This window comes from Mercurialis annua, linkage group LG1-X, assembly GCF_937616625.2.
Source record: "Mercurialis annua linkage group LG1-X, ddMerAnnu1.2, whole genome shotgun sequence".
Lineage (NCBI taxonomy): Eukaryota > Viridiplantae > Streptophyta > Magnoliopsida > Malpighiales > Euphorbiaceae > Mercurialis > Mercurialis annua.
In genome coordinates, this window is record NC_065570.1 from 58557013 (window position 1) to 58581548 (window position 24536).

The 24536-nt window shown below is 33.1% G+C and overlaps 3 protein-coding genes across 7 annotated transcripts; 1 reads left to right on the forward strand and 2 right to left on the reverse strand.

Annotated features, from left to right (window-relative positions):
• Positions 1-7678: 7678 nt before the first annotated feature.
• LOC126665538 (probable inactive poly [ADP-ribose] polymerase SRO3) lies at positions 7679-9666 on the reverse strand. Its single transcript, XM_050358359.2, has 4 exons — positions 8660-9666; positions 8303-8547; positions 8093-8211; positions 7679-7994 (listed from the first exon to the last, which is right to left on the reverse strand). The coding sequence occupies exons 1-4, from the start codon at positions 9601-9603 to the stop codon at positions 7893-7895; spliced, it is 1410 nt and encodes a 469-aa protein (XP_050214316.1). The 5' UTR covers positions 9604-9666; the 3' UTR covers positions 7679-7892.
• Positions 9667-15684: 6018 nt separating this feature from the next.
• Positions 15685-20104, forward strand: LOC126680644 (KH domain-containing protein HEN4-like). 5 transcript variants are annotated; one of them, XM_050375815.2, is made up of 9 exons: positions 15688-15866; positions 16062-16720; positions 17253-17678; positions 17786-18046; positions 18178-18498; positions 18711-18790; positions 18908-19019; positions 19462-19626; positions 19727-20104. In XM_050375815.2, the coding sequence occupies exons 2-8, from the start codon at positions 16088-16090 to the stop codon at positions 19603-19605; spliced, it is 1977 nt and encodes a 658-aa protein (XP_050231772.1). In that variant the 5' UTR covers positions 15688-15866; positions 16062-16087; the 3' UTR covers positions 19606-19626; positions 19727-20104. The 5 variants fall into 5 exon arrangements, with proteins under 5 accessions (XP_050231778.1, XP_050231772.1, XP_050231768.1 ...); XM_050375811.2 differs by having other exon boundaries at positions 19462-19617; XM_050375805.2 differs by having other exon boundaries at positions 16055-16720; positions 19462-20104.
• A 135-nt stretch (positions 20105-20239) lies between these two features.
• LOC126680668 (amino acid permease 6-like) lies at positions 20240-23899 on the reverse strand. The gene is made up of 6 exons (XM_050375830.2): positions 23338-23899; positions 23030-23263; positions 22844-22937; positions 22405-22762; positions 20841-21068; positions 20240-20768 (listed from the first exon to the last, which is right to left on the reverse strand). Exons 1-6 carry the CDS (start codon positions 23453-23455, stop codon positions 20343-20345), a joined length of 1458 nt encoding a protein of 485 aa, XP_050231787.1. The 5' UTR covers positions 23456-23899; the 3' UTR covers positions 20240-20342.
• Positions 23900-24536: the final 637 nt, after the last annotated feature.

Here is a 24536-nt window from a genome sequence, read left to right on the forward strand (position 1 = left end):
CCAGATCCAAAAAGTTTTTATAAGATTAGCAAAATTAATACTGAAAGTTTAAAAAATTGTGAGAATTAATAAAGTATAAATTTTGTAATAAGCATACTATACATTTTAAGATGGTAAAAATATATATTATTCAATTATATATTAATTTTAAAGAAAAAAATTCAAAATTTTAAAATAAAAGTCTGCTCATTATACGCTCTATTTAGATCCGCTTCTAGATGTACATATATGCGTGGACCGTGGTATAATACGGGTGTTACAAGTTGAACCTTATCTTAGGCATTAACTATGGTTCAGCTATATCGTATCAACTCATTTTTATCAACTTAATCCATAGTTTGCGGGTTAACATGTGTTTTTTTTTATCCGAGAGATGGTTAGCGGAGTTTAGTTATAGTGTTAATATTATTTTTTAGAAAACTATTTTTAATTCAACTCACTGGCTGCAGAGGGGGTCGAACCCACACCCTGTGGAAGTGCAAATCAAGTGATACCAATTGGGCTATCACTGTGTTTGCTATACTTATTGTATGTGTTATATTTAGGGTAACTATTTAATATAGGGCTTTTTTCATAAACAACCCACATTTATTATATTATTATTTTTATACGAACACATATTTTATATTGCAAAAACTATTGTACACGGATTTATTCTTTTCTTTTATACAGACTTTTTTATTCTTCCTTATCTTCTTCATTCATTTTTTTTTTCAATTCTCATCTTCTCTTCTTTCTCTCTTGTCATCGCCGCTCTTGTCGTCGTTCGGTCTCCGTTGTTCCGCCTTCGTCTTGCCGTCATCTTTTCCTTATCGTTCTTATTTTAGATCTGGAGTTTTCTTCTTCTTCTTTTTCTTCTTTTGTTTTCAGATCTATAATTTGTTCATTATTTACTGTTTTTTTTCAACATTAAACATGTATAACATTATCTTTAAAGAATATAATGATAATTTCATGTTCCATAAAAAAATTTATGGTTTTATGTATAGATTTTTGTTATTTATGCATTTCTACTGTGTTTTATTGTATTTTTACGTCTTTTTATTTTACAACACGATTGGTTGATGATCGTTGTTGATATTGTGTTAACGTTGTGTTGATTTTATCATTGGTGAAAAATATAAATAATGATGTTGGATTATACAATATTATATAGTTGATTTTGTGTTGATTTTACCATTGGTGAAAAATATAAATAATGATATTGAATTATTATAATATTACATAGTTGATTTTATGTTGATATTAAGTTGATTTTATGTTAATTTTAACATTACCGAAAAAATGATGCATTATTTTTTGGTTGATTTTATGTTGATTTTTTCAAAAAAAAAAACAACACTTTATAGAAAATAAAATAAAATCAAATATATGCTAAATAATAAATATAGATTGATTATAATTAAAAGAAAGCTTAATCACCAATTGCCCCTCCCCCCCCCCACCTTTTAATCCTTTTTCAGTTGCACCCTGACGTTGCAATTTTGTCAGCTGCACCATAATTCGCACCTTTGGGTTTCAATTCCACCCTCAAAATCAAATTGGACTCTTTTTCACTCGGAAAAAAATCATAAAAACCTTATAAAGTACTCGTTTGAACTTTTTTCCACACAAAAAGTTAAAAATGGATGACTTATTTTAATTTTTTCCAACTGGGGAAGAAATCAATTTAGTATTTGAGTGTGGAATTAAAAACCAAAGGTGCGAATTAGGGTGCAGCTGACAAAATTGCAACGTCAGGGTGCATTTGAAAAGGGGCTAAAAGGTGGTGTTTTTTGGTGATTAAGCCTTAAAAAAAGATAAAAAAAAGCAAAAATTCGCATAAAAAAAATTTAAAAATTAATATTACACAATTTATTAAGTGTTGTTGATATTATGCTGATATCATGTTGATAGTATGTTGAGATTAAAAATAACGAAAAACATCAACAGTTAAAAGAAAATTAAAATCATAAAAAAATCAAAAAAAATTTAAAAATAAATATTAAGTGCAGAAATATAATTGTGAAGAAAAAAATTAAAAATAATGAAAGAAAATTGAAAAAACCGTATAAAAGATATATTTTTGATAGACAGAGTTATTTTTGTAAATTTTAAAATGCTCAATATAAAAATTACAGTTCAACAGTGTAAAAATAAATGGGCTGCCAAATCCCGTATTTTACATAAAAAGCCCTTTAATATAACTATTAGTCATTCATTATAATAAATACTGTATACTATATATATTTAATACCAGTTTGGGGTAGCATGTCTCATGATTTTAAGCAACAACAAAAAATAGTGTCGTGAGTTTTTTGATTTTTTGACACATAATTTAGTGCATCAACAAGGTGATGCTATTTGTTTGGAAGTATGTTGTTGGCATGTAGGAAAGGAAAAATTCGTACAATTACAGGTATTACTAAAAAACAATTATGGATTAATCAAAAAAAAAAATTATGGATTTTCTTACAATGTATCGTAATTTCTAACAATACAACAAGTCAATAATTTCTGTTAAACGAGTAGGTCAATAATTAGTGAAGCTTCATTGCATCAGTTAATCCAAATGATGTTACATAATTACATTGACAATGTGTATTGCCCCTTGTGATAAGCTGACTTAACGATAAGTCACCTAACTATATTTTAAGGGGCTTCAGTATTTATTTATATATTTTTATTCAAATCGAATTTTCATGAATCACACTCAAATAAAATCTGTTATTCTATAATATGAATACATGATTATAGAGTTCCTGATTGAATAAAGAGTCACCCTTCATTTAAATACACAGTAATTGTACTTTAATTAATATCTTTTCAGTTTAATGATTCTTAAATTTTAAATTTCAGTGTCAACCATAGTAAAATTATGTGCCATTTTTTTTACAAGTACCGTCCTACATTTGGAGCCATTGCTCCATCAATTCAAACCAAGTTGGATACAATTTGTCAAGACAACAAAGTTGCTTATCCGATTAATTCAGACGGAGCTGGATGCGATCTGTTAAGGCAACAAAGCTCTTTAAGAATATCTTTAAAATTATTTTATATTTAAAACGTGAATCCAAAAATTCTAATTAACTAGGAAAGGGCCATTGCTCCATCTCAACTCTGATGGTTATTATGCACCAATTAAAGTGTTTCTAATTTTATATTTTTCTCTCAATTAAAAACATTGTTTTCAAAGAGATTAGACTTTCTGTGTTTATCTTCATATGATAATGTGTCTGTACTAATAGAGAAAGAGAGATAATATTATCATATAGTTTTTTAATTGGTGAAGTTGTCTCCACATTGGCAGATAAGCAACAATATATAAATTTATTTTTAAATTTATATCTGGTCCCAACAACTAAGAGCATAACAAACGAACATAATGATTAACAAGTACAATTAGGTGCTGGAGGATTAGATTACCACACTGATATGAATTATTTAACAAATCATGGTTTGATTTGATTTAGACATTACTTTAGCCATACCAAATCTCTATTGAACTTAAGAATCTAAATCTTTTTCTTTATATCTATTAGACTGGATATAAAGGTGCGTTTCATTTATTTTATAATTAAGGCCAAATGTCGTAAAAAGGCCAAACCTTTCATAAAAGTTTCACAAAAGTCCTGACCTTTCAATTTTGTCGATTTTGGCCAAAAACAAATTATTTGGTTTCAATTGTGGCCAACTCTCAATTTGATTTCAATTTGCCTATGTGACGCCTATATGGCGCCCATGTGGCATGCCAAATATTGAAAGGTCAAGACTTTTGTGAAATCAAATAATTCATTTTTGGCCAAAATCGACAAAATTGAAAGGTCAGGACTTTTGTGAAACCAAATAATCAGTTTTTGGCTAAAATCGACAAAATTGAAAGGTCAGGACTTTTGTGAAACTTTTGTGAAAGATTTGGCCTTTTTACAACATTTGGTCTATAATTAATGCTATAATCGTTAATTATAAAATAAGTCAAGCGCAATTAATTAAATTCAAGAAATCATGTTCGACCCTAGTGATTTCAATGAAACCGAAATCATTGTCTTGCAGAGCACGTATTTTATTAATGTTTGAAATGAAATCGTTGGGCATGAAAATTGAACTGTCATATCATTTATAATGGGAGCAAATCCCCCATTGTAGCAGAACAATAAAAACATGAGATTTCTACTATTCGATTAATATAATCTACACCTATGTACATTATCATATTATTAGTTCTATTGTTTAGAGTAAAAGTTATAATATAATTACATTAAGAAAAACACTTTACTAACAGATCCATGATCTTTTATCAGCTTGTTTTCAGTTTTAGTTCACCTTTAATCTTTCAGTAGTCCGAATTTAACTTTTCTCTACCTCTAAATTTACTACAAACCACATCTCTATCTTCAAAGAAAAATTCAACACTAGCACGAACTAAAATCTATCCAAGCCTTAAAGTAGTACTGCCGCTAATGCGCCGGCAGTGATAGCCTTCAACAAATGTTCTCATCTTTGTCATGGTTTGCACCGATGAAAACTGTATTGTTTCAATCCTAGTGTTTACTTAGAACAGTGTGCCCAATGCCTATAGTATAGTTTATAGGACCAATAGATACCGATGATCATGCATGGAGGATGAGGGGTAAGTCAGCACTCCCAACAGCAGCAAACAAAGAATGGGGTGCCATTCGACTCGGACAACAATCCAACTTCAGTGGGGGCAAACAAAAGGTGGAATGATTTTGATATTGCAATTGCCGCCACTTTAATTTAGTGACCATTATTGTTGTTAGGTCATAAAAGCCTTGAACTATCCTCAGAAAAAGGACAAAACAAATAAAGATAGCCATACAATACAAGTGAGAAATATGCATTGCTGGTGTTCCACTAAGAGAAAAATCATCAATGAAGGTGGAGAAATAGTACAAATACGAGAGAGAAACAGGAATACAGACACTGCATGAGCGTTTTCCTTATGAGAGTGTATACGCTATGTTTTAGTAATGAATCATCAGCGAGCCGAGGGACCACAACCACATCCATGCATTCATAGCTATATGAAACTATAAATGCCCTCGATACTCTGTAGTCTATACATCTTCTCATAATACCTATCCTCTCATCTGCATGTGAAACCCACAATTGTTCCATCACTTTGATCTACACACAAATCAAAAACAAACCTATGTCTCATTTACATTTAAATAAGTCATCATCAATAAGTTCATATTTGGTAGACAGGGGGTGATTATAAGTAAAAAATTCTCACTTCGTTAAAACTTAAAAGCTAAATGTCAATTGTAATATCACATACTACACATGTGAGTCGAATCAAAATACTATTAAGCTCGACTCAGATTCTATAATTTAAAACTCAAAATTCAATTCAATTATCAAGTTCCATTTTAGGAGCTCGAACTCAAAACTGCTAGAATAATTGAAATTCAAGCTCGACTAGATATATAAAAAAAGTTTTAATATAAAAATAAAGATATTATTGTAAATTTATATAATTATAAAGGATGAAAAAGTAAATTAACTAAAACTCGATTAGTCTCACGAGATTATCGAGCCGAGTATTTTGATGCTCAAACTCTCGCTAATTAACTAGCTCGACTCAATATTAATCGAGTCAATTTGAATATTCTTCGGGTCAACTCCGAGTAGCTCGCAAGTTGGCCCGACTTGGTTACACCTTTATAGCATTACCAAGTCAATGAACTTCATTTTTTCTCGTCAATCATAAATAATTATAAAACCATATTGCTTTTATTAATTACACTTCACGACATTTTGTCATCTAACATGAAGCACATACAAGTCCCTGAAAGTTGAGCACACACCAACCTCAATCTACCCACGTAATGCGTACAAGGTCTTCAAAGTATCACATATGAATCATGCAGCTGCTGCTCTAAAAGGTTCCAGCAAAATCAAAAACCTCAAAAGAAATCTCATTTTCAGCCACGACTCATTAAAACTAATGACATCAACTGACCCACTCCATGTCTAACATCACCCCGCGGTAAACCATGATAGCTACCATAATCATTTGGGCATTTCCAAAATTATGAAGAAGAAACTTGGAATGAAGCCTGCTCCTGAATCCCTCACTCACAATTAAAAATGTTCATGCGATATAGCCTCTATAAACTAATTAACTTTGTTAATAACTAATTTTGTATAGTTCCGACTTGACTAAGGAACTAAATCAATGATCTCTTCTAGTTACTCAAATTAATAGATGTAGGAGTTATTAATTTATAGAGATTATACTGTCATTGTGGGGCCATCCAACTCAATTATTGTTTTTATGTTTAAATACTTCATGCCTCACTAAACTTTCACATTCAGCGGAGGCTTACCGATCTTCAGAGTGTTGAACCGAAAGAGGTAACGAGCCTGCACAAAACCATGCAACTAATGAACGGCTTAGTTACCCCTAGAACTTCACCTTATCCTAACTCACATGAGCAGAATTATGAAAAGATATCATATATGCATGCTAAACAATGATTTTACAATCCGCACTCATATATGAAGAGTAAGCAACATAGTGAAGAAAGCAAGTTAGCCATGTACTACAAGCAACAAGCCTGCCATGCTAGCAAAATAATCTGGATGTTAAATAAGATTGTATACTAGAAGTATTGTCACCGTAGGAATTAGAAATTACCTTTATGATCTGAAAGCAATTACAGGAACAAGACAGTGCACACTGAATCACAAACCCATTTAATGGACCACCACTTTATGGTTTAAAACTCTACCTCACCTTAATTTGCCAGGCTATAACTTGGCAGCTACAGCTCCTTTAACTGTATTAGCCTCAGCAAAAAGAACATGAATTGAAAGACAATAATACACATGAAATCAAGATACATTCATATGCAGAACACAGGTGAAAACATGTGTAAGTCAATGGATAGCAGTTAACCAGCGGAATTCCAAAACTATTCACGATGCTGAAAAATGTCAGTCAGCAAAGTTAAACTCATTCGGCCATCACAAAAACGTCCATGATTAGATTGTCAGTCATTATTCTACATACAGAGATCATATTAGCTAAACAAATAACTTGGTCCTTGCAAAGTTCACATGTAAAATCACTTAAATATAACATCATAACTTATTCCTCGTAAAATTCACATTTACGACATATATAATGCATATGCAAAAAATTTAAACCCCAACATATCAAAGCAGTAGCAGCAATTTGCGCAAAAACACAGAAAGAACCAACTGCTAAGCGGTTCTGATTTTCTTTCGCTTCTCAAATGAGGGAGAAACAATTTGAGTTCCCCTCTCTTGATGCCCAAAATTCAAACAATCCATAGCATGGTGCAAACCTTTATTTTTTTCCTTATGCTTAAAAATACATGTGGTAGTTTATTCACAAACATCACAGAGATTATGTGGAAATAATGCAATTAAAGAAGCGAAGATGCGTACAACACCACGGAAGAAGTAATTCATGCATTGATGCACATAATGCCACTTTCAGCATCAAAATTAAGAATCATTAAGAAACTAAGACTTCATTGATTTAAAATAATTTAAACATTGAAATCTAAAATTCAAAAGAGAACTGAATTCTATCACTAGGCGAAGTCATAAACTCAATGGATGACGCAAAATACTTTAAGATATTAGATATATGCTCCTCAAATAGTTTACGGAGGAAAAAAAAGATGAGACAAAGAACAATAACTAAAAGAATTAGAGATGTTATTCCAATGAATTAGGGCCATAACAGCTACACTACATTGGGAAAAATATTTCTTTTGTTTCTGCTACATTTTTAAGGGATTGGAATACTTGTCGCTGTTTCACATACTAATTTTCTATACCTAATGATATCCTACAAATTTACTGAACCACAGAGTATATTCTTTGAAACAAGACAAGATAAAACCAGAAAAAGATTATTCCTGGCCTCGAATCTCCCTCCTTATGGACATTAAAACCTCATCCCCAACAATTAACCGAAACTGCTTTGCGAATATATCCCTGGACAGCTTACCTGCCTGTAATTAAAAATAAAGGATTACAAATAGATCATCACATGCTGCTTTCCAACTTTTCCTTAGGCAAGACAATGAGAAATGCATAACATGTTCCTTACCCTGAATGTCTTAAACAATGTCTCCACATCCTGAAATTTGGCAAGAGGGAGGAAATTCCTCAAATTTGAAATTAGCTTTTCAAGAGATTTTTTTGTATCAAGTGATCCCTTCAATTTACCTAGCAAACAACCTCAATCAAACACAGTTCTAAAAAGAACCATTAACAATTGAGCAAGCAGCCACAATGAGAAAGAAAACCAAACATTTACCCTGTAAAAATTGTACTGAATGTTTGAAGCTCACAACAGCTTCGGGAATAATATGCTTGCTCATATTGCATTGCCAAACAACAAAGAATTTGGGATTATCAACATCATCGGTACCAGTATCAAAACGCCTACCAGAGGGACAATCTTGTGAGGACCCTGCCCCCACTTGCTCGAGATTACCCAAGATAACTCTACACAATACAACATGCTTCTCCCCATTCTCATCCACATCCGCGTATTTGACACTGAACAAAACAGAGAGTCACCTTAAGTTATACAAAAATGATAAACAAATCATAAGCCTATAATTTCATTTTCAGATAAAAAAAATTGCCGACAACTCACAATGCGCGTTACCTTAAATGTGGAAATCCAACAGGAGACAGATACACACCAATTCCATAACTATCAGGGCCGTAAACCTTACTAGGCAGACCAAATCCATACATTAAAACACTCTTCACATCTTTAACTGGCGCACCATACCACGCATAGACAACATTAGACCTACCATCCCGAAATAAGGCAGTTTTTGTGACCTCGATTTGCTTTTCGAATGTTAAAAAACGCGCATGCCGCATAGGAGCTCTATGTTCCCATTGACGAACGGCAGTAATTTTAACAGCAGGGTCGATTTTCTTCATTCCATTCAAAAAATAATCCCTAACTGTTGCAAATGCTAATTCACTTTCAATCAATAACCTAACACAATCTGGCCATGTGTCTAAACGCTGCCGTTTCAAAACATCTCCAGAACTCACCTCTGGCTCTTCTTTCCTTTTTCGCTTAATTCCGTCATTGTTGTTGATGTAAGCGATACGGATATCAATTTCGATAGTTGGATTAACTGCCTGACGATGATGATTCAACTTCAACTTCAAATCAAAATCTTCACCTATAAATTTTTTAGGGAAGAAACATTTCCCATTCTCATCAATCCAGGCAATTGACCGTTGACTACCGGAGTCGAAATCCGTCTGCAACATACGCATGAAATCAAAAAGATAACTGGAGCCAGTAATTGACAAGTCAACCAACGGTTTACAGTTCAAGAAAGCCGATTTTAAAGAATCGATAACTTCAGTTGAAAAATCGGTCCAACAACCGTCGTGATTAAAATACATGAACCGAACTGGAACGGCGCTCCGTTTGAAGTTATCGTAGTTCCGGCAGCAATTGTCTGTTCTTTCTATGATCTTCCTCGGCGCCGAAGTGGAAGAAGATGAAGCAACTGACATTGAGGTCGGAACCCTAACCTCAGCAGGGGATTCCACCATGTTCTTTGCTGTTTCTTGAGCCATAGCGGTTCGCAACTTTTTCCTCAAAATCAACAAGAACTGGAAGAATCAACAGTAAACGTATTGTTAAGTTGAATAATATAGTAGATGTTTATCATGAGAATAGTTACTTTTTTTGTTTGTATATTGACGAAACTAACCTCGGGTGTGAGTCGGTGGGTGACAAAACTATAAAGGTGTTTTGGGAAGTTTGACAAATAATAGTAAACTAGATCGGAATCTAGACGGTTATGCATGTTTTAGACGGAAAAGTAGTGACTTGTGGGTTAAGTAGCTGTTTGTATATTTAAATAACGTTTACATTTTATTTCTTTGGCCCAAAGTAAACTAAGAAATTGTATTTTTTTTTCGGTAAGCCCATCCGGTTTTCAAGGTTTCGCCCCGACTAATCCGAATCCGACCCGCGTCGCGCACCTGGCATGTTGGGTGAGTCTGCCAATGGGAATTTTCTGCATTCACAAGGACTCGAACCCGAGACCTTGCTTAAGCGATAACAAGCCGCTTACCACTTGGACCAACTCCCATTGGTTAAGAAATTGTATTTTAAATGTAAGGCATAAAAAAGTAAGTTCAAAATTAAAGTTGACGTGACGATGAGTTCAAAATTAAAGTTGACGTGACGATTTCTATTTGCCTGATTCTGCATATAAAGACTGGAAATGGAAATCGGTTCATTGCAGAAAGCTAGGGGTGTGCAAAAACCGACCGAAACCGAAAAACCGAACCGAACCGACAAATTCGGTTCGGTTCGGTTTGAAAAAGTAGAATATTTTCGGTTGGTCGGTTCGGTTCGGTTTTTAGAGTAAAAAAAATTCAGTCACTTTTACACGTAAACCGAACCGAAAAACCGAACCGAACCGAAATAACCGACCGAACCGACAGGTTCGGTTCGGTTCGGTTTGAAAAATTAAATTTTTCAGAATTTCGGTTCGGTTCGGTTTCTTAAAAAATCAAAAATTTCGGTTCGGTCGGTTCGGTTTAACCGAATGCACACCCCTACAGAAAGTATAGTAAATGAGGAAATTTCTACTTATATGAAGAATCTTAGGCATAATAAAAACAATTTGCAGTTTTTATTTATTTACATTTTCTATTTTAGTATAATTGATTAAAAGAATTAGTGTTCTTCTAAGTGATAACTTTTATTTATAATTTCATTTTGTGTTTATCGCTTTTAATCAATATATTGTAAATTTTACAATAAAATATGGAATATTTAATGTAATAAAAAATAAAATAAAAATCTACTTTTTTTTATTTTTAACAGAAATAGAATAATTAAAAAAATATAATGAAAAGCTACAAACTAAAATAAGTAGAAAAGACGCATAATTATAAAAAATGTGGATCTGAAATTTTATCAATTACATTGGTAGAGAGGAAATATAATTTTTGAATTTTTTTTGATAATCGGAAAGATCGTTTGTGGGAGGAATAAAACCCACGACCTAATAATTGTTATTGAAGACTTATATCATTTGAATTATAACTAATTGGCAAATAATTTTTGATTTGAGTGTCGATTCAAATTAATTTACTAAGAGCATGAAAAAAGAAAACCAATACTAATAGGGTGTAGACAAGCCGAACCGAGGCTGAGTTATTGCCAAGCTCGATGTCGGGTGCGTTATACAACCGCGATTTTCAGCTTAAATGGGCGTAAATATTGAAGTTCGAGCTCGAACAATAACTGATCTACTCGAGCTCGATCTCGAACTCAACTCAAATTCAATAATAATACAATTAACGATTAAAATTTATAATATTTGATGTGTTTTAATTTTTTATTATAAACTGTAGTATTTAATCAATTAAGATGATATACACTTAATTTTAAAGATATATATTTTTTTAGAGAAATAATATTATATGTATATGAAGTCTGTTTAGGTCAATTTAGACTCATAAGATTCACGAACCTTTATAATTGATACTTGAACTCGTCTCGAGATGAAGTTCGAGTAGTTCGAACTTTTTGAGTCAATTTCGAATAACTCGTGAATACCCAACTCGTTTAAAAACTTACAATCTACCAACAATTTTATAATAACATGAAACTAAAAGTGGCATTAGTTAAAACTCACATGATTTTATTGCATAAATTTATATTTTAATTGAAATAATTCATTTTCAGGTTCTTAAAATATACTTGGTTTGTTTAGCTGGTCTTTAAACTATTCTTTATCCTTATCTGGTTTTTCAGCTAAGCAAAAACGCATTTTAAGTCGTTGAATGATAAAAACGATGTTGTTTTCAGGGACGGATCTACAACATGACCAGAGGTGGCCATGGCCACCTCAAAGAATAATGGTCTATCCATTAATGCTATTTGTTTTTAAAAGCAATATAAAGAAATAAAGCAAACAACAGGACCTAATAAAAGACATCCATAATGCAGCAATTAAAAAGAAAAATTCAACTAAAATGAAGAACCCAATTTTATCCACTTATTCTATTTATCTGTAAGTGATAATATATAACTTAATGCCTTTGTTTTTTAATGTCAAATCTCTAAAAATGTTAGAGTTGTGTTTAATTCTCATGGAAAACATATACATAAAATTAAATAATTATCTTCTTTTTAATAATATTTAGATTTAATAATTGTAATTGTAAATATATAAATAGGTACTTTTAAATCTATTTTAAAAATGGAGTATTTGGTTTGAGTCAAATTTAATTAAATTTTAATTTTAATATTTTTTTCACAATTACACCTAATTATAATTTATCAAAATACTTTAATATTTTAAACGGAACTGTACAAAATCAATAAACTTAATTGATCTTTTAATCAGTTTGAACTAATTTTTGTATTTTTAAAATTCGAACTGAATACAATAAATATATTAAAACTTATACAAAAATAATAATAAACGAGATCAATTGCATATATATTTTAAAAATTAGGTCGTGCTATTTTGAAATTCGGATTGGCCCCCTCAATATTATGTCTCTAGGTCCGTCACTGGTTGTTTTTTTATTTTCGAAAATGCAAATTGATACCCTAAACGGCGTTGTTTTTATCAGTTAAGGACTGAAAAATAATTTTTCGCTAAATTGAAGTACTAGATAAGGATAAAAAATAGTTTAAAGACCATATAAACGAAACATGTATAGTTTAATGACCCTTTTTAACCTAAATCATAAAGTAAACATTTTTTTATTGTAATCTTTTTACGGAAAGAAAAAGAGTTTTTTTTTTTAAAAAAACCCAAATTTTTATTTTTTTTTGCAAAAATATATATTTTTGGTTGTTTATTAGTATGTTATTGACAACTCATTGGTAGATTCGAGGTAAAAGATATATTTTTACAAAAAATTTCAAAAAATGAGGTATAGAGCGTAATTTTTCAAAGAAAAAGTACCCTTGTGTTGGAGTAGCACAAATCAACGGGCCTTTAATAATGGGTCATATAATTTGAAAAGTGGGCTGTGGGCCTATGGCAGCAACCATTCAACTAATAAGAAGGGCTTTTTATATAGAATACAGGAAATCAGCCACTATTTTTTTTATACGGCCCAACCTAAATCTTTACTTTACCTACCTTATTTTCTTACTTTGATAACTTTTACTTTAAATTCTTTTTTTTTATACGATTTTTCTTATTTTTCTCAATCATTCTTCTTCTCCACAATTTTTTTTGAGTTGTGAAAGAAAATTTACACAATTTCTGCTCCTTCGCTTCTGCCGTTCCGCCGCCTCCGTCTTCGCCGTTCCGCCTCCATCGTTCCGCCTTTGTCTCGTCCCGCCATCTTTCTTTTATCTTTTTAATTTTAGATCTGAAATTTTTTATTCTTTTTTTTTATTTTCAGATCTGTAATTTGTTTATCTTTTACTGTTTATTCACCATTAAACATGTATAAAGAGTATATTTAAAGAATCTAATACTTATTTCATGTTATGTGGAATAATTTTGTGATTTTATGTAATAAAATTCTATTATTTCTGCATTTTTTATGTTTTGTTGTATTTCTGCGTTTTTTATTTTGCAGAACGATTTGTTGATGATTATTGATTGCTGAATTATTGTAATGTACAATGTTGTTGATTTTATGTTGATATTATGTTGATATCAACAGATTCTTTTTATCTCAACATTGACAAATAAGATAATATTGTCTGTGAAATAAACCTTTTGTTGTTGATGATGTTGATGTTGTATACTGCATTTTCAAGCTTGTGTTTATCTTCTTTTTTTGTATGTTTTATTTATAGTAATTTATGTTTTAAATTAATTTTTAAATTTGTATATTTTTTATTTTGAAATGGTTTGATTTTATATGCAGGTTACTGATTTTGAAAGACTTATTAATCTTTATCTTTTCACTTGTTGACATGTTGTTGATATTATGTTGACTGTAACAGTCACTTAAGGTTAGGTCAACTTCCAGTTCTTCGAAAAAGAAACCTTATAGTAAACCTGAAAAAGATTTGGATAATGTATTTATTAAGGTATTTCATCTTTTCTATTTTGTGAAATGGAATTGTATCGTATCCGAATTTGTCAAAGTTTGGTTAAGTATGAGAGATGGAAGACGAAAAACAATTACACAAGCGAAGTTGAAAGAATTGTTCAGCTGCAAAGAATTGAGTAAGCAAAATATTTTGAAATAGATTTTTTTAATTTACAAACTATTATGTTGGTTGTATGTATAATATTGTTTTATTTTTATGTATAAGGATGATTTTAATTTTTTATTTGAATTATTGTTGTTGTTTTTTCATATTATTTTGAGTATTAATTTTGGTTCATTTATTTTGAACTTTTTGTACTTTTATTCTTCTTTAATAAAATTATTATTATCATATTAACAAGTTATCAACATAATGTCAACATGATATCAACAATTAATACTAATTTAGTAAAGATGTTTGTAAAATGAGAACATTGATTGACTTAAGTCAAAAACAATCAACATATTATCAAAAAACATGTCAATAGCTCATTAATACAACAATTTAAGACTAACTTTATTTTTCTTTTAATGATTTAAAAATCAACATGTTATCAACAGTACATCAACAACATGTCAACATAAAATTAAAAATTAAAAAAAGTTGAAATACATATCAACATAATGTCAACAATAAATCAACAACGAATCAACATAAGGAATAAAAATAAAACATAATTTTTTGAAAAACTGTGACAATCAATAAAATATTAACAAGAAATCAACAATATGTCAACATGATAATGCTAACATATAATTATCTAGTCTCAGTTAAATTTTATTTTATTTAGTTTATTTCGCGACAAAGTTATCTAATTTGCCAGAAAAATTTAAAAATAAAATTTTCCAATGTTAAAATCAAGAAAATACCAACTGATTATCAACACAAAATCAACAACTCTGTAACATTATAATAATTCAGCAATCAACCATCATAAAAAAACGAGCTGCATAATAAATAAACACAGAAATACGACCAAAAACAAAAATAAAATGCAGAAATAACAAAAATTATTCCATATAACAATAAATTTATTTTACATAACATGAAATTAACATTATATTCTTTAAATATAATCTGTATACATGTTTAATCGTGAAAAAACAGTAAAAAAGTGTAGATCTGAAAATAAAGAAGAAGAAGAAGAAAAAGAACAATAAATAAATTGTAGATCTTAAATCAAGTAGATGACGATGATGAGTAGAGCAGATGATGGCGTTGGCAAAAATAACGACGGAGACGATGATGAGAACGATGACGGAGGAGCGGAGGAACAGAGAACGGCGTTGCGAAAGACGGCGGAATAGAAAAATGGAGAACGGTAAAGAAGAGGTTGCCGGAGAATGAAAGAAAAAAACATAAGTGAAGAGAGAGAACATTGAGTTGAGAGGAAGAGAGAATTGATTGATGAGAAGAGAGAAAATAAATGAAATTATGATTTTTGTGCTATTAGGGTTGAATATAAACAATCCGTATAAAAGTAATAATTTATTCCGCACATGGTAGTTTAGGAAACTCAAACTTGTACCTGTATAAAAGTAAATAATTTGGCAATATAGGTTGTTTGTGTTAAAAGCCCTAAAAAACGAATTCGAAGAAGGAACTGGGTCGGTTATCCAAAGAAAACCGGTTCACCATTTTATCACTCTCTCATCTCTACTGTATATTCTTTTTTCGTTTCTGACGACAATATCGCGACATCTTTTATTTTTCTTCTTATAAAAGAAGAAGACCTAATTCTGCATCATTATTTCTAAAAGCTCGCAAATTAAGTTGCGTATTGCTCTAAATCGACAAAAAAAAGCATGTAAGTACCGTCAATCACAATTCCTAGTTTTTGCTATTTCTATATTTTGAATGCTCAGTGTCGCTTTACCCAAGCAATTACTTACACCATTTAGTTAGAATAAGTAGTTTAAAGCAGTTAGGGCTGCGCTAGTAGCGAATAATTTATAAAACTAGGATTCCGATTTCTTAATGTTATGTTTTTGCTAGTTTGCAGTGAACTTAGCTTTGGTGCAAATAGATATGTCTAATGCATTGACGCCGGCTAAGAGGCCGCATGATCGGAATTATACGGAGACTAATGGAAAAGGGAAGTTACAAAAGACAGCTGGCCTTAATTCCCCTAGCCGTAATGTAGTATTCCGAGTACTTTGTCCTGCGTCTAAAACTGGAGGTCTTATTGGTAAAGGTGGTTCCATTATATCGCAAATCCGTCAAGAAACTGGTGCCAAGGTTAGGGTTGAGGAAACTGTCCCCGGAAGTGACGAGAGAGTTGTAGTTATTGCAGGTGCCGATAAGGAAAGCAATGTTAATGCGGAGCAAAATAGAGAGGATAATGATAGTAAAGAGGCTAATTTGGAGGGAGAAGGTGATGATACAACGGTAAAGGAAATTTCGTCCTTGCAAAAAGCTTTGGTGCTCGTTTTTGAGAGAATAATTGAAGCAGAACCGGAGGCAGATGGAGAGGATGAGGGAAAGAAGAAGCTTTCTTCATTTACGTTGAGGTTACTTGTGCTTTCCAGTCAAGTTGGTTGCCTTTTGGGTAAGGGTGGTAGTGTAATCAAGCAAATGTCAGCTGAAAGTGGGGCACAGATTCGGATTCTTCCAAGAGATAAACTTCCTCCTTGTGCATCACCTAATGATGAACTTCTGCAGGTAATCGTAAACAATACCTACTGCTTCATTGATGATGAAAACCATAATCGTTAGCTGTCATATTTAAAGGGGTTGCGATTCTTTCTTACATGGAATGAGAATGGGAATCTGGAATGCCAGTGTCAAAATTGGATGGAGACCATTCAAATTGGATTTAATGATTTAAAAGATTTTTTCTTATGAGATGGCAACTGTATGTGCATCAGTCAAAGACTATGTTACATGATTTCTGTAATTTTGTATTTATGGTGTAGATTTGTTCTCTTAGCATTAGTTACTTTGGTTAGCTCCTGCGAACTTGAGCTAACTCAACTAAGTGCTATGCATCATGCATCTATGTAGCCATCTGATTCTTGCACAATGATTAGGTTGACAAAACAAAAACATTAGAACTGCAGCTTTAATTGGAAAAAAATAATAATTCTGCTTCATGCAATAAAATACATGCATATCTGAACTATTATGTGGTGTATGTTTTTTATATCTTGTATCAAATCTTACCTTTCCATGTTGTTCTGTGTTTATGTTGTAGATTGCAGGAGAGACTGATGCGGTTAGAAAAGCTCTTCAATTAGTTGCTCAGCAGCTTTTGGAGAATCCACCAAAGGATCATGACTCTTATCCTCCCAATTCAATGGGACCTTCATCCAATTCATTTGTCCATCCTTTTCCTTGGCCAGAAGCATATCCACCACAATACCCTTCTTTTAATGCTCGAGGAACTCCTTATGGTACTGGACCTCGGGAGTTTCATGAAGGTGGTATGCCTGGTCGAATGAGGGCTGCACCAAATTTTATAACCTTCCGCTTACTGTGTTTTGATGAGAAGGTAGGCGGTGTTATTGGAAAAGGAGGATCAACAATAAAAAGCCTCCAGCAAGAAACAGGCTGTGAGATTAAAGTTTTGGAAGGGCTTTCTGATTCAGAGGACCGCATCATTGTCATATCTGGTCCAGCGGTACAATTTGTCTCTCTAACAAAATTTGCTTGTGATAACTGATAAGTGTTAATGTTTACCTTCCTTGATTTTTTTACATTATGCTGACAACCAATAAACCATTGCAGCACCCAGATGATAGGATATCAGTTGTACAAGATGCTGTCCTTCGTGTACAAACCAGGATTGCTAGGGCCTTACCTTTACCTGATGGCAAGGACAAGGCTGTGATTGCAAGGCTTCTAGTCTCCTCTAATCAAATTGGTTGTCTCCTTGGCAGAGGTGGTTCTATCATGACGGAAATGAGGAAGTCAACTGGGGCATATATTCGTATTTTGGGAAAGGATCAAGTTCCAAAATGTGCTTCAGAAAATGAAGAAGTAATTCAGGTGCATTCATAATGTCTATTTGTTTTAGCTTGACGACCAAGTTGCTTCCATTTACGGCATATCATTTTTTTAAGTAAACTGCTTAATACTTGTCTATAGGTCTGTAATAGTCAATTTTCCTTTTTGGGCAGATAAATGGAGAGCATGAAATAGTTCAAGAAGCACTTGTGCAGATAACCACTAGGTTACGCAATCATGTCTTCCGTGATGTATTTCCTTCTCTAGACTATCCTTCCAATCCTGCCTTTCTGGACCAAGCACCGCCATTTCCTCCATATATGGGAAGAAGGGAACCATCGCCTCCATTCCATGCGTTTCACAATTTTGATGGCATGGGTGGTCCACCGCCGCATGCTGGTTTCCATCCCCATGACGATCATTCTCCTTTCATGCATAATATTCACAGACCAGGCATGCCCCCGCATTTTGAAAGAAAACATTGGGGTCCTCAGGTAAAAAATCATGTTATCTGCTTTCTTCTTGACTGTCCAAAGGCTGTTGTGTAAACTTTTAGGGATATATGGTGTATAGGACAAAACAATGAAAGTTTTTTTAAGAAGCAAAATTTGCTGTCAAAATACTGTTAAGCCTCCATAAGAGTAATTTGTGCAACAAATTTGTGTAAGCTGTCACTTTAGTCTCTCTTTTCTTAGCTGGTCTTCAGGGACATATTGAAGGTGGTGCACCAATGGGCATGGCGGACTTTGGAGGGCACCCTAAAAGAAGAATTTCTAATTTTGGAGGGTATTTATATAAAATCTTTGAAGATCTTTTTTCATTATGGTCCTGTGGTTTTAATTTTCAAATTGTTCATTTTTATGCTGCTGGAATTCCTTATTTTTCTGTACTATATGTTTGTAGTGTAAACCATCCGGCTATCATCACAAGCACAACTGTTGAAGTTGTTGTTCCTCGTTCTGTGGTCCCTGTATTATATGGAGAAGGTGGTGCATGTTTGAAACAAATTCGCCAGGTAAGTTCTTGGTTGATATTGTGATTGCAGACCATTAAACATATAAAAAATAAACGGATTTTGCTTTTTGATGTCAAATGTCTTGTAACAGAAAAAAAGTCATTGAGCTTTGAATCATTTGTGGATATTAAGATATAGTCATGTTAAATCCTATAAGCAATAATTGTCTGTTGAAAGATTCTTATGATGAAATGCTTGCATAAGCTCATTAGTGGTGAGGCTATGCATTTGCATTTGCTCAAGATAATTTTCTGCATGCCTTGATTTTATTGAGATTCACTTCAGTATACTATTTGGTTATTCTACTTGTTGTCTTGTTGTCGAAGATTCGCCTGATGCCTATGATTAATTACGATGTTTACTTTCTGGCTTCTGAACTCTCTTAGTCAAATGTTTTTACTATTAGCAAGAAAGTTTGGTTTGTAATCTAGTTCTCTTTCAGATTTCGGATGCAAAAGTTACGGATATTGAGCCGAAGCCTGGAGCAGTAGAAACTGTAATTGTAATATCTGGGACTCCTGAACAAACCCATGCAGCTCAAAGTCTTATTCAAGCATTTGTGATGAGTGAAAGGGAGTCCGCTTGATCTTTATATGAGGTCACATTTGTAAACACCTCTCTCTGCCTTCAAAGTTTTGCCTAGTCATGCTCTTGTACGCGTATTGTGATAAGTTATTCTATTACTTGCTTCTGTAATGTATTTGCAGAAGGGACCGAGTAATCGCAAAAACTTGCATCTAGCCAATGCTGTGAAGATGGAAGATAGTTGCACCTCTAACTTGGCAGTTTTTGTGAGTACAGTGAAACTCGTCTGCGCTTTATGGTGAAATGTATTACATACTTTTCACATAGTTTACTAATTTGATGGCTGGCATGCATGTTCAATTGCTCAAAATGTATTTATGGCATCCACTAGAGTTGACTTACCAAACTTACATTTTGGTGAAATCTGAATGATAATTTTGTAGTAGACATTCGCAAGGAAAGTCTTTGATTAGTACTTAAACGTCCTACTTGATGCCGTGGATTTGTTAGAACATTTGGACTATATTAGAATTCTTAATCACAGACCTTTTTGTTTGTCATGCCTTGTAAGTTTCACATTTGCCTGTTTATCTCATACTTTTAGCTATTTAAAACATTCACGTGTTCCAGTTATTGTCCATAAATTTACATCAGCTAATTGTAAAGAGAATCTAATCGGATTTGGCTTCAATAAATACAAACAAAACACAGAAAGTAGACTTTACTACTGCAGTTAATTGATAGTGTAGTACAAGTGGTTCGAAATAGCAGAACATTTGAGGGAATAAAGATAGTGAATTATTGCTCGGTTTGGAAAGGCTTATAGGTCTTGAGAGAGTTGATGAGACCTTCAATTGATCCAGCTGCACCAAGAATTGATACCACGAAGCAAGCGGAACTCAGTATTTTCAGCCACGTCCAAGTGAAAGAGTACTTGGGCATTTTAGAGCGTGCGATGTACATCTCTATTGGAAAATAGACTGTCAACGGCCAGAATGCTGCTGCGCCTATCAGTCCCAAAAAGTCGTTGAAGAACGGAAAGATCATGGCTACTATTGCTGTCACTATAACGTATAGAGTTCTCCACACAAGTCTGAATATGTTGACGTAATACGCTCCATAAAATGGAATGTTAACAGCATGCTCACTGATTATGAATTTGTTCTCTGGCCACCTTTGCCGGAAATTCTTCTCTACAAAGCTGAAGATCGGCTGAGAAAAGACCTGCGTATAATTTGTCATTTTAGACTATCTAGCTATATAGTATATATAATGTGGTGCTAGAGAAAAGCTTACTTGATATGCGCCAATGAGGTGGATAGCAATGCAAACGTTGGCGACATCGATTAGCCAGAAAGGTTCATAGAATCCGAAACCAGTGAGGAAATTGCCAGGAGCATCATTTCCAAAAGCAGCATAACCAACGCAACCGCATAGGAGGTAGAACAAGGTGGTTGTTAGGATGCCAATGAAGGATGCTTTCTTCATGGCTTTGTTCTCTGGATGACCTGATTTTATGGTATCCTGCAATTGTCAAATAACCAATTCATTCATTCAAATTTCAAATTATTAAGTAAAAGTTTTATTGTGGTATTATCATTAAATAAATGGAATCACCAAGGATCAAACTTTATATCTTTCAATCATATACCAAATAACTAATTTATTCAAAAGATCTAATGATTAGGTAAGGTTTCGAACAATTTGATTCTATTATCGGAGATCTCGAATGAGAGTAACATTAGGAGAGCCATCGACTCCAACCATCCTTCATTGCGGGTATCTAATCAAATGTTTTGACTATGTAGGAACAAGATGCAAATCTATGGATCCAACTATGATTTTATTATCTCTATTGTCAACTTAGCCACTGGACAAAAGTGTTCCTATCAAAGGAATGACACAGAGACAAATTAGTAATAGAGCAACGAGTGAATAAGTGAGACAGATTTGTAATGGGTATTGCATGATGAGCAGCAGAGCAGAGAAGGAGATGATGCTAGACAGAGACAAGATATCATATTCGTTGGCCCAAATTATGCATTGTGGTCACACCATTCATCGAACCCTTTTCTTAAATATAGTCCATAAGGAATCTACATAACCCATTAACTGTAGTGCAAGTTAAGCCCCCTAGACACTTCTCATTCTGATCAATACACAGTTGTCCAGAGATTTATGGAAAATCTGGAGTCTAGGGTTTCTTATGTCGTTATCACTCCAGTGTAGTGTGTGGACAAGATATACCATACATAGAAAACCAGGGATCAAATCAGGAAACGCAACTTGCCTATATAATCACCACCTTGGCAGGACCTACCCCACAATTTATCATCAAAATAATAATGTCTATATTAAGTTCATCTGCTACATAAAGTTTAAAAACCGAATCAACGACTGAACCGGTATAAACATCAATTTACAGTTTCACTAGTTCAATCAATTAATAAAATAAAATAAAAATTATAAGATACTCCTTCCGTCCTACAGAAATAACTAAGCTGGCTATTATTTATTAATCTATTTTGTCTATCTTTCTAGAATAGAAGGGGTATGTTGTATTAATATGGTATTCATTTTTATTTAATCGGTCGGTTCTGTAACCATTATTGGTTCGATTTTTAAAATACTGATTTATTTGTGTGTTTATTACCATGCATTTCTTTTACGAGGCTGTGACAGGCCATTGAATAATACTAGAGAACCAGCAGCAACTAACTAACTAACTAACCCATGTCAACATTTAATCCGGCACACTTTTCAATTTGTTTCCTATTACTCTACCATATTGTTCAGTCAAATCTACTGAATCACCATGGTAAATTAATTAGCAGAAGAAAGGAGATAATTAATGAGTTACCTGAATCTCAATAAGAACAGTAGAATAAGCATAAGCAAAAGCAATGTCCCCGAGAGATTGGAAAGCCCTCCACACCTTCTGTGCTGCTGTGACGTCGACCCCAACTGTAGTCCCAGTTAAGCTCGTCCTCGCATGTCCTCCACCTGCTACTTTTGCTATGGACAGTCCCAGCCCAATCAAAGAGTACGCGAACGACATTACTGCTGCAACCACCGAAAGCCATGACAGCTTATGAAAATTCGGTATCTGACTTAGCAGTATTTGGATACAAGCAAATAGTATCATGTATGGATTGTTCGATATCTCGCACTTCGCTCCATGCCCATTCTTGTGGTAGCAATTTGACCTTTTCACCGCCCTGGCGGCAAACGAAACACCAAAACGTAAGACTCGAGAAATTTCCGCGTAACATAGAATTTTGGTACTCTTAGTTACTTACACCATGCTAATAGAAGCTGTGATAGTGTAACCAATAGTGATTCCTACTAGATTTGCATACTGAGAAATCCCACAGAACGTGACTTTCCAGCCACCTGGTACATTTTTTATAGAGAAATTAAACAAGTTAATTAGTCATCAGATTTTTAAACTATATAGTCCTCCTCCTTGTGTGAGCATGTTTTACCTAAGTTTGCTCTGACAGCATCCATGTAGGTATAGTTTCTCTTGCCGGTGACAGGATCAGGTGACCTGTAGGCATCTGCAAGCAGGGTTGAATTGAAGAAGGTGATGAAGGAGAAGGCCATCAGAATAATCGGCCCACCCACCCAACCTAACTGAGCTATTGCCCATGCCAGAGACAACACTCCTGACCCGATTACAGCAGTTATTATATGAGCACTGGCCGTTAACCATGTCCCTGAACAAGAAGAGAATAAAAATAAGTAAATTTCAAGAAAATGAAGAAACTACGAACATTTGATTAATACATACCAGTTCGGTTTGGTCGACCGTCATCATCTACGTTCTTGCGAAATCCACCGTTTTCATATCCTTCAACATCTGCTTGTTCCACGTACAAGCTGCCTGCTGCCTGCATCTCTTTAGCCATATTCTTATTAAAAGTATCTTCACTCTTACACTGTGTCTATATATTATTATAAGTGAGTGAAGCTAGTTTTAAAGTAGTGAAATAAAGAAGCTGTCTTTTATAGTATAATTTAATGAAAGGTGGAGACAGACGAGTATCGGAATCAACAGTGGTTCTTCTGCTGAGTGCCAATATATAATTTTTTGAGGAATTGAAACTATAGAGTAAAGAATATTATTATAGTGAGGAACAAAGATTCAAGTGCTTAAAGAAAATTGAACAGAAGGGTTCTGTTGGTGTGTGCACCATTGATGGTGGGAATTATAAGGAAGAAGAGAAGTGTGGTATTACTTAAAAATAATTTAAATTATTTTCAGGTCCCCACTGTGTCTCTGAATTGCATATTTTTGAGTTTGGACCATCGAACCAGAATCTTTTATAATTGGTAACCACTCATTCATTCATCATGAAATGTAAAAAAAGAAAATTGTAAACAAAATTTTCTTCGGCTCAGCTATAACATCATTATTATGATTTTTTCTTCTCCACCTTTGCTTTGTTTAGTCGGTTTCTTTTTAAATTTTTTTGTCAATATTACATGAAAATCATACAAGTGTCCCTTGGAGTCTTCCAAATAATATATTTTTACAAAGTAAGAGTCGTGATGTGTTTATTAATCTTCATTTTAGTTTGGTATTTTGTGGTAATAATTTCATTTGACTGATTGAAACTTGATTTGGATTATTTTCCGGTTATGATTAATATCGCACACTAAAGAATGAATACTTTATTCACGCTATAATTCAAACCAATGTCAACAAGAGTGTATAAAGTTTGAGTTAGGTGAAGTAGGAGTACAATAAGTGATAAGTGATAGAAAACTGCTAAGTTGTGAGTTCAATTTTTTCTACAAACACTCTCTCTTTTTAATTATAAAATAAAAATAAAAATTTAATGACAAAGAACGGATACGCAGAGAGGAGAAATAATTACATAAATTTAGTTCGAGTATTTATCTCATGTAGTATATCATATTTATCAAGCAATAAACATTTACAATAGATTAATTATTAATTAAAGCATCTCATTGTATATGGTGTAT